The 11,090-nt window shown below is 51.0% G+C and overlaps 1 protein-coding gene across 1 annotated transcript in view; it reads right to left on the reverse strand.

The window, feature by feature from the left end:
* The window catches only part of PPP1R3E (protein phosphatase 1 regulatory subunit 3E), a 115,391-nt gene extending 109,125 nt beyond the window's left edge, over window positions 1-6,266 (reverse strand). Inside the window, exons 1-2 of the mRNA XM_069634022.1 lie at window positions 5,283-6,266; window positions 50-535 (exon numbers count right to left, since the gene is read on the reverse strand). Of these exons, the coding sequence (XP_069490123.1) occupies window positions 50-514 (465 nt within the window). The 5' untranslated portion in view covers window positions 515-535; window positions 5,283-6,266. The remainder of the gene's footprint in view (window positions 1-49; window positions 536-5,282) is intronic.
* Between the last annotated feature and the right edge of the window lie 4,824 nt (window positions 6,267-11,090).

Here is an 11,090-nt window from a genome sequence, read left to right on the forward strand (position 1 = left end):
CAGCCCAGTCAGTGCTTATCAAATACAATTAAATAAGGAGTGGTTGTACCTTCAGTGACATGCCGAGCTGGCAAGGCCCGAAGTGGCTGATGGCGTCGTGGTGCAGCTTGGCCTGCACGTGCGCTGGAATGCGTGGCACGTCGGATTGGCGGAAGTGACGTACGTTGGCTAACTCGAGGCCTAGCGAGTCTGCAAAGCGCACTGTCTTCCTGGTGTTTGGGCTGCAACTGCGCAGGGCAGCTGCCTCAGCCCGGGTCCGGTCAGCAGGGGCAGAGCGAGCCCTTCGCCGGGTCCCTGGTGACGATGGGCCGGCGGCCTTGGCATCTCGCCCCCGGCTGTATCCGGCTACTTTGGAGCGGTCGTTTGTCGCGCCGTCTTCATCTGACTCTTCCTCCTCGTCGTCCTCTTCCAGGCTCGGCCGTGCTGTGCGGTAGTAGGCTCGCTCGTACAGGCCGGCAATGTAGCTGAGGTTCCGCGGGATGTCGCTGCGAGGAGGCGGGACGGCACGGGACATGGTGGCCGTGGAGCCCTTTATCTACAAATGAATACAGGTTGGCAAGATGGTTGCGGGAACTTGAACACACTTGAACACCCTTTTGTAAATCTTCTGTACTCTAGCACCCTCTCTTTCCACTCCTGATCAAGCTCGCCTATTTTCTCTCATAATACCCCTCTCCCCTGATACCCACCACTCACTGAAGATGTGCACCTTGCAACTTCCTCCTAATGATACCCACACCTCCTTTACGCCCAACTGTCCCGATGATGCTCTCCTTCCTCTCTCCCAAAGGTCCTTACCTTTGTAATCTCTTGATGGTTGCCACCTCTCCCGTTTAAACTTGAACACCCTTTTGTAAATCTTCTGTACTCTAGCACTCTCTCTTTCCTCTCCTGTTCAAGCTCACCTCTTTTCTCTCATAATACCCCTCTCCCCTGATACCCACCACTCACTGAAGATGTGCACCTTGCAACTTCCTCCTAATGATACCCACACCTCCTTTACGCCCAACTGTCCCGATGATGCTCTCCCTCCTCTCTCCCAAAGGTCCTTACCTTTGTAATCTCTTGATGGTTGCCACCTCTCCCGTTTCTTACCTTTGTAATCTCTTGATGGTTGCCACCTCTCCCGTTTCTCCTGATAATACTCACATCTCCTCTCCACTGATGGTGCGCTCCTCTTTCCCACTGACGCATACCTCGCCCTTCAACGGGCGGTGCTCACCTCCATCCTCTCCTGATGGTGCTCACCTCACTCCTCTCCTGATGGTGCTCGCATCTCGCCTCCTGGTGGAGCTCTACTTTCTCCTCTCTGGATGGTGTTCACCTCGCCCCCATTGGTACATACCTCGGCCTTCACTGGGCGGTGCTCACCTCCCTCCTCTCCTGATGGTGCTTGCATCTCGCCTCCTGGTGGAGCTCTACTTCCTCCTCTCTGGATGGTGTTCACCTCGCCCCCATTGGTACATACCTCGGCCTTCACTGGGCGGTGCTCACCTCCCTCCTCTCCTGATGGTGCTTGCATCTCTCGTCCTGGTGGAGCTCTACTTTCTCCTCTCTTGATGGTGCTCACCTCTTTCCCACTGACGCATACCTCCCCCTTCACTGGGCGGTGCTCACCTCCCTCCTCTCCTGATGGTGCTCACCTCCCTCCTCTACTGATGGTGCTAGCATCTCGCCTCCTGGTGGAGTTCTACTTTCTCCTCTCTTGATGGTGCTCACCTCGCTCCCATTGATACATACCTCGGCCTTCACTGAGCGGTGCTCACCTCCCTCCTCTCCTGATGGTGCTCACCTCCCTCCTCTCCTGATGGTGCTCACATCTCTCGTCCTGTTGGATCTCTACTGTCTCCTCTCTTGATGGTGCTTACCTCACTCCCATTGATACATACCTTGGTCTTCACTGGGCGGTGCTCTCTCCCTCCTCTCCTGATGGTGCTTGCATCTCACCTCCTGGTGGAGCTCTACTTTCTCCTCTCTGGATGGTGTTCACCTCGCCCCCATTGGTACATACCTCGGCCTTCACTGGGCGGTGCTCACCTCCCTCCTCTCCTGATGGTGCTTGCATCTCTCGTCCTGGTGGAGCTCTACTTTCTCCTCTCTTAATGGTGCTCACCTCTTTCCCACTGACGCATACCTCCCCCTTCACTGGGCGGTGATCACCTCCCTCCTCTCCTGATGGTGCTTGCATCTCGCCTCCTGGTGGAGCTCTACTTTCTCCTCTCTGGATGGTATTCACCTCGCCCCCATTGGTACATACCTCGGCCTTCACTGGGCGGTGCTCACCTCCCTCCTCTCCTGATGGTGCTTGCATCTCTCGTCCTGGTGGAGCTCTACTTTCTCCTCTCTTGATGGTGCTCACCTCTTTCCCACTGACGCATACCTCCCCCTTCACTGGGCGGTGCTCACCTCCCTCCTCTCCTGATGGTGCTCACCTCCCTCCTCTACTGATGGTGCTAGCATCTCGCCTCCTGGTGGAGTTCTACTTTCTCCTCTCTTGATGGTGCTCACCTCGCTCCCATTGATACATACCTCGGCCTTCACTGAGCGGTGCTCACCTCCCTCCTCTCCTGATGGTGCTCACCTCCCTCCTCTCCTGATGGTGCTCACATCTCTCGTCCTGTTGGAGCTCTACTGTCTCCTCTCTTGATGGTGCTCACCTCACTCCCATTGATGCATACCTCAGCCTTCACTGGGCGGTGCTCAACTTCCTCCTCTCCTGATGGTGCTCGCATCTCGCCTCCTGGTGGAGCTCTACTTTCTCCTCTCTTGATGGTGCTCACCTCTTTCCCACTGACGCATACCTCCCTCTTCACGGGGCGGTACTCACCTCCCTCCTCTCCTGATGGTGCTCACCTCTTTCCCATTGATGCATACCTCAGCCTTCACTGGGCGGTGCTCAACTTCCTCCTCTCCTGATTGCGCTCACCTCCCTCCTCTCCTGATGGTGCTTGCATCTGGCCTCCTGGTGGAGCTCTACGTTCTCTCTTGATGGTGCTTCTCTCACACCCATTGATACTTACCTTACCGTTCTCTTCTGATGCTGTTCGCCTATGTTGTGCTGATATTTTCTCCTCTGTTAATAGTGTTCACCTCGCTCTTGTCCAAGGTGGGATCACCATTCTACTGATGATCCTCACCACTCTCCTTTCCTGATCTTTTCTGATGGTGGTCACCTTTCTCGTCTCCTGGTGGAGTTCACCTCTCTCTTTTCTGGGCGGTGCTCATCTTTCTCCTCTCCCGATGGTGCTCGCATCTGGCCTCCTGGTGGAGCTCTACTTTCTTCTCTCTTGATGGTGCTCACCTCACTCCCATTGATACATACCTTGGCCTTCACTGGGTGGTGCTCACCTCCCTCCTCTCCTGATGGTGCTTGCATATGGCCTCCTGGTGGAGCTCTACTTTTTCCTCTCTTGATGGTGCTCGCCTCTCTCCTCTCCTATTTGGGATCACCACTCTACTCTACTACGGTGCTCATCTGTCTCCTCTCCTGGTGATGCACACCTCTATCCTCTCTTGATGGCTCTCGTCTCTTTCCTGTCATGCTGTAGTTCACCCCTATCTTCCCTCTGTGGCGCTTTCCTCCCTACTCCCGTGTTGGTGCTCACCTCTCTCCTCATCTGATGTTGCTCACCTCTCTCCTCTCCTTGTGGGGTTCCTCTCCACGTCTCCTGATAGTCCACACCACTCTCCTTTCCTGATGGTGCTCACCTCTCTCCTCACTGGGTGGGGATCTCCTCTTTATTTCTCTGATGGTGCTCGCCTCCCTCCTCTCTTGATAGTGCCCACCTCTCTCCTCCCCTTATGGTGCACCTCTCTACTCCCATCATGGGGTTCCCCTTTCTCCTCTGCTCTCCTCCCTCGCCTGGTGGTGCTCATCTCTCTCCTCTCCTCTTTCTCCTCTCCTGGTGATCATCACCACTCTCCTTTCCTGATGGTGCTTACCTCCCCCCTCTTCTGATGGTGTTCACCTCTCGCCTCCGGGTGGGACTCCTCTCTCGATGGCCCTCTTCTGAGGTTCAGCACCCCCCTCCTCTCCTGGTGGTGCTCACCTTCCTCTTGTGCTGAAAGTGCTTACCTCTCACCTCGCTTGTTGGTTCTAATCTCTCCCTTCTCCTGGTCATCCACACCAGACCCCTCTCCTTGTGGTGCTCACCATTCTCTTCTGATAGTGCACTCCAGTCTCCTCTCCTTGTGGGGCACTCCACCCATCTCTCACGATGGTGCTCACCTACCTCCTCTCCTTGTGGGGCTCACCACTCTCCTTTCCTGATGGTGCTCACCTCTCTCCTCACTGGGTGGGGAGCTCCTCCTTATTTCCCTGGTGGTGCTCGCCTCCCTCCTCTCTTGATGGTGCTCACCTCCCTCCTCATCTGGTGAGGCTCACCACTCATCTCTCCAAATGGTGCTTGCCACTCTCCTCTTCTGATAGTGGCCACTGCTCTCCTCTCATTATGGTGCTCACCACTCTCATCTTCTGTTGATGCTCCCCTCTCTCCTCTCTTTGTGTGGCTCCCCTCTCCCTCCGTTCTCTTCTGTATTGGCTCCCCTCTCTACTCTCCGGGTGGGGATCTGCACTAGCCCCCACAGATGGTGGCCACCAGGGCAGTCAACTGTTGAATTTCCCAGGTGGTGCCGGGCACCAGATTTTAGGGATATTCCATTGAAAGGATAGGAACATTTAAGCAAATAGCTTTTTCCAGGGGGTGCCCGAACACCGGAGCACCCACATACTCTGCGCCCCTGGTGGTCACCAGTCCCCTCTGCTGTTGCAGCTCACCTTCCTCCTCTCCCGATGGTGCTCGCCGCTCTCCTCACCTCATGGTGCTAACCTCTCTCCTTTCCTGGGAGTGCTCACCTCTCTAATCACCAATGGGGCGCACCTCTCTCCACTCCTAATGCTGCTCACCCCTCTCCTCTCCTGGTGGTACTCAGCCACTCCTCCCCTGGTGGTGGTCACCTGGTCATCCCTCATTTCTCCAGGTGTGGCTCACCATTCTCCTCTCCTGGTGATACTCACCCACTCAACTCCTGGACCCCACTCACCTCTCTCTGCTCCTAATAATTGGTACCCCTCCTCCTATAAGTCTTAGCTCCCCTCGATTCCTTCTCTTGGACCCTCTCTCGCCCGATGATACGCACGCGCCCACCACTTCCATTAATGCTCATCTCTCTTCTGAGGTAGCTCGCCTTTCTCCTGCCCTATTTTGCTTATTTCTGATCTCTCTATGCCGACGTGCACCTCTCTCCCCAAAGATGCTCCCCACTTCCCTGTTGATGCTCACCTGCCAACGCTCTCCTGGGGGTGCCCCTCTCTCGCAATGAAGCTGACTTCGTTCCTGCTGCTCTTCTCTCGCGCCTCTCTGAAGACCTGCCCCCTTCTGCCCAAAGATGCTCCCCCGCCTCTGCCTACATGCCTCCTCGGCAGAGGTGATGCTCCCCGCTCTCCTCCCTGCACTCTGAGCTTCTCCCTCTGAAGGGCACTTTGTGCCGTAATGAGCGGTAGAGCTGCCGCGGCACTGGGCGCTCTGCAGGATCTTCTGAGCCGCCGGCGGTGGCTGCTGTCATACGGTACCAGGAGCAGCCCGTGAAGAATCGGCCTGGCAACGCGCGAGACGGACAGACCGGCAGGAAAGCAATGCTTCCCTGCAGACACCCAGGACTCGTCTGCAGCCGGAGCGGCCAGGGGCTGCGTGAATCCCAGTCATCTGACAGCATGCGGGGCGTGGCCTGCAGTTACACAGTATCCCTCTGCCAACATATGCGTCAGACCCCACAGCAGCAATAGAACATATGCCCCGTCAGTACAGAACGTGGGAATGGCTAGAGAAACTCAGTTGGCAATACAGTTGGCAAAACGCCTACTAGGTTGCCCTGGCCTCAAAAAGACCGGCAGGGAGATGGGACTCGTTTATGAATTCGGGGGTGAAGTCAGCAGCAGCAAGTGTATCATTGTGAAGGCAGAGGATGGAGACTCGCAGGAACACAGGACTCATTTGGCAGTTTAGAGAGTAGAGCTTGCAGGATCACAGGACAGCGTGGGCACAGGACTCATCTGTCGCTGCAGCAGTAAAGCCTGCAGGAACTCATCTGTCAATAGGGAAGATAGACCCTAATTGAACCCAGCAAGTGTCAAAGCAGAAGGTCGGGACGTGCAAGAACAAATAACACTGTCAATGCAGGAGGTACACGTGCGACCATGTCGGGATGACACCTTTGCTTCAACCTGGACATGAGCCCACGAACACATCCCCAAAAGCCACGCGCCTTTACACACCCCTTTTATAGATTGAAAACTACTCCAGCAGTGGCAGACAAAAAAATAATGCTTCTCTTTTTTAACTTACCTATATTCAAAAGCTCTTAAAATTCGGTCATTCCGGACTAAATTCGGGCGGGAGGTAACTAGAACAATCACATGAAGGGAACGTAAAGGTTACTATCGGAATAATCCATTTAAAGCATGTTTACCGTGAGGTATTAATTGAATTACAGCAAAGGGTGGGTAATTGAGCACCTGTGCCGTATGTATTATGACAACATGATTTACAAGTCTATGGAATGTTCTGTCGCATTCGAATTCATCTTTGATTGATTGACGTATTGACAAGCAACATGACTCGTCTTCCAGTACAGCGTCTTCGGGTATAAAGGCTTCCTCTTTGAGCACATTTCAAAGTATCCTATAATAAAGTATTCATTTTCCACTCGATTGGCATTGCAATTACAAGCGATTCATCTTCCGACTCTCCCCGATAATAATGCGACAGTCTGCGTATAAACTCCTTTACGTTTTAGATTAAGAAAGGTAATTCATCACCGAATAGATGCACCCGATTGAAATAATAATGGATTCATCTTCCACTATACTAGACTTTCCAGCCATAAAGGTTTGATCTCTCGATAGATTCAAGTCTCCAAAAATAAATAAATAATAGATTCATCTCTATTGATGAAGGCTTAATAGCCTGATATCTCACTAAACGGCTCTGGAGGAATCCCCATGTTCCCCCGTTTACTTCCAAGACCCGAGTTCCCCTGAGCCGAGGACGCGCTGAGAGGCGCCCACGTCATTTGGGCTCGCGGAGAGTGCAGCTGCTGCTGCTCCTCTGCACAGTACGGTAGCAGCACGTACCCCCATTCCACGCCCAGACTGCAAAGAGCAGCCGCCTCCAGCTCTGCAGGCTTTCCCCTTCCCTGCACACGGAGGCGCGCCCCCTCCCTCTCTCCGACCCCACGCAGCCCCGAGGTAATCAATAATGCAGGTTTTACATCCTCTCTCCTAGGCTGAACTAACCAGGCGGGCAGGACCTGTGGAGTCTTACAGAAACCACCGCTAGGGATGTGGCTGGGCTGGGAGCAGAGCCAAAGAAAGTGGACTAAAGAGCGCGAAAGGCTGAGGGAGACCTAATGGTGAGGGAATGGGAGATAGAGCGGACAGGAATGGATGATGGGGTAGTCAGATAATGGAAAGACGGGGCAAGAGCGAGGTGTAGACACAAGGGGGTGGTGCTTGGCCGCTGGCACCCAAATGTACCAGCCACCTTTTTGGAAGAGCTTAAATATTGACAACAAGTACACGAGGGAGCCTGAACCAATGAAAGAAGGAGGGGTGGTCTTCCCACCCTCCCCTCGAGCATTTTTTGACTAATGGGTTAAATGGGGCCTTATATAGCACACTTGCTTTCAAAAATTGGGTAGAAAACCAGACAGTTTGCAATCGGTTTAATTGGTAACGCTTGATAAAATCCAATAGATACAACTCAACAACAGCGCATTGGAGCATTTCTCAACCATTTTCTTGCCTTTCCCAGCTATATATACACCAGTATAAAAAATGTTTCACGCTCGCTGTGCCCATATATTTTCATGCTGGCTGCACCAATATATGCCAGTATTCCAATATAAGGACATACTCGTGTTTGCTTTGCTTTTAATGCTGTGCAGTAGCACCTTTGAGCGTTCTTTATGCGTAGAATGGGATTAACATAATAAATGATCTCAAACCCAAATAACTGGACAGACTTCAAGAATATGGCATAATACTACTTTATTATCAACTCAATAAAGTAGGGAAACCTGGCGAGCAACAAATCGTGGTCCACACACTCTCAATAAATTCCACTTCCGCAAAGCGTTTTATGCATCATCATACATCAGCTAGGACACCATCCTTTGTAACAAATAATAAAACCTATTGGATGGAGGGATTGGTTAGGGGAACATATCTATTTATATTCTCTATAAGTGAACATTGGCTGCCCATCATCTGGCAGGCATTCCTTGAACTTTCCACTAACTACGTATAACACAGATTATAGTAACAGAACAGCAGCGGATTGGCCCCTGCAACATTGTATGCTCACCATTGCATAGGCCCTCATGATTGGTTGGCATTCTCTCCTAACCGTAGCCATTCGGTTCGTTAGCAGCAGGTAAGCAAAACGAAATCCAGGTGCAGAGAACAACATCCAACTACTGCCCACTTAGTCTACCATCTCTCATCAGCCAAGCTTTCAGCCAATGCTTCTTCTTTGTACTTGACTTTGCTGGATGTTCTCTTCTCTGGAACTTTAAAGGGAGTTAAGGTAAATCGTTATTTTCACCTGAAGCTTATGACTAGGCCCTGTTTTCTGGTCTTGCACCACGTGTGAAGAGACCATGCTTTTGTCAATCTTGTCTTTCTATTTGGTGCTATTTGATTCAATTATCCTGGGTGTCTTGACTCTCTTCGGCCTGTGGAGACTTGGTTGCTCCGTCTCACGTATGCTTTCTGCATCTTTAATTGTTCAATACCTGGCTTTTGCAAATGTTTGCCCACTTACTTAATCTAAGATAAATATGTCCTCCGTATATTGCTTATCCTTGTTGACTCCCTTTGTACCCTGCAATGGCTTCTTGCTGTGGCATCCTTGATCTCTGGTCAACAGCTATCCTTTGCTCGTGCACAAATTTGTATTTCCAGCGCCTGTCAGCTCTGCAGCCCTGGTCCCTGTCCTTCGAGCTTCTCGCTTACTTTTATTCTGAGCTGATGTCCATCTTTCCAACATGGCCGCTTTACTCATGTTATATTTTCTTCTGCAGCAAGCTTCTATGTGACTCATCTACCTTGCGTTTCTGCGCATATACAGTTACTACACTTCTGGTTACTGATCTTCTTTGTATATATAGTTTCCTCTAACTCGTATATATGTTTACTTCAGTTACATCTTCATTCTTTAGGTACTCTCATATCGTTTCTGTGCGTCTTCTTCTTATGACATCACTTTGCACCTGTCAGATTTCCTTTACAGCTCTTCGATGTTCAGTGGTGTCTGCAAATCTCCTGCTACTACTTCAGTTCGAGGGTACATTCAGTACGGTTATCTGAGTGCATAACGTCTCTCATAGACTCAATGCAGTATTGGGATAATACCTGGTGTCATGCACAGTGTCTTCTTGTCCTTCATCTAGTATGTCGGGGTGAGAGGGGTTCTATCAATGACATACACATCTGCTTCTCTACATTCCCCCCGCTGGACAAGTCCTCAACCACCTTGTTAGGTAAAGATCTGGGGTAGTACCCTTAGGTGCAATACAACAACCATAGCCTCCTGGCAATAGGGACCCAACCTTTTGTGTAAGTCTGAACTACACAGGTTGGTAGTGTGGCCTAGCAGCCAGGCTTATCTCAAGAGGGGTCGATGTGAGCAGTAAAGCAGTTACAGAGAGATTCACAGTGACAAGTATTCAAATAAACACTGATACCCAAGGTTTCTTGATAAAACAATTATTAATTTATTTATCAGTCATTTAAACCAGCTTTCTTCAGAAGGAACAATATAAAGCAACGCTCAAATACACTTCAAAGATCCACACTCTTGGTTTCTCAGATTCAGTAACTTTCCATTGGGGATGACCCACAGACAATTCCTACACCCTCAGGTGACTTAAATAACTAGGACTCTTAAGGACATGAATGCAGTACTGTTACATCTAGAGTAGGCATAGAGTGTGTACAAAGAAATGTTTAGCAGAACAAACAGGAGATCTCAAATATTCTTATAAAAAAGGAAAATACTTTTGTACCCCCAATGCAGAGCAGTTTAACCCCTTCCTTGAAGGATAGGTGCAACACACTGACAGAGGAGAAGGGAATCTTTCAGGGAACCAGGCTACGCCAATGTCAATAGGCAAAAGTCTATGTAACTGAAGCGCTTCTTGAAGGTGAGTAAAGGTCTTTGCACAATGTTTTTTTAGAAGTCTTTGATGAAGAAAGAAGAATAAAATGTAGTCCCACAAGCCAGGAGACTTGTGAAGTAGAAGAGTAAGCAAATCTACAGTAAGAAGTAAGTTCTCTCAGACTTTACAGTACCTTTAGGTTTGACGAAAAAGATGCAGATGATGGCCTCTGTTCCTGTGCAGCTCTGCAGATCCTGTTGCTCCTGGGCCTCAGTCGTGGGGACAAGAGGGAGGACTTCTGGGGACTCCTGCACCACAACGGAACAGTTGACAATCACAACCGGCAAACTTTCAAACAAGTGGCACTTCAGTGTTTCAGCTTCTCATGACTACCGCAAAAAGCAACACTGCGGTTCCTGGCTGTCTAGATGGACCTTCCTTGCTTCTGGGGTCCCGTACTCTGTTATGGAGTCTCAGGCTCGGTCAGTCCTGCTTCTTGGGAGTCCGTAGGATCTTCCTGGAGGTCTTGGCAAACTTAAAAGCAACACACCCAAACTGGTGTTCCTCTCCCTGGCTATTTGGTTCATGCAGCAACTGCAGTGGAAATTCAACCAGCTCCGAGAAGGGTGTGCAGGTGGCTTACTTTGGAGTTGATTGGTCCCACCAACTCAAGGGGAGAAGTCATCTTTGCAGAGCTTCTCTGTCGAGGCGAACTTGGGGCTTCAGCACAGCAGCAGGGCTTCACCGGGCAAACCAACGGTCCAGGAATTGCAGCAGGCGTCCTCTTCAAGCTTTTCTTCGGATTCCTTTGTCCAGTGTTGACTCTGCCTTCCAGCCAAAAAGCCTCACCTTTTATGCAGGTTTCCCCCATTCATTCCAGCCTAGCTGTCAGTCACCCAGCAGGGTGGCTGTCCTTTCCGGACAGCCAGCCG

Source organism: Ambystoma mexicanum, chromosome 13, assembly GCF_040938575.1.
Source record: "Ambystoma mexicanum isolate Mex_15411 chromosome 13, UKY_AmexF1_1, whole genome shotgun sequence".
Classification (NCBI taxonomy): Eukaryota; Metazoa; Chordata; class Amphibia; order Caudata; family Ambystomatidae; genus Ambystoma; species Ambystoma mexicanum.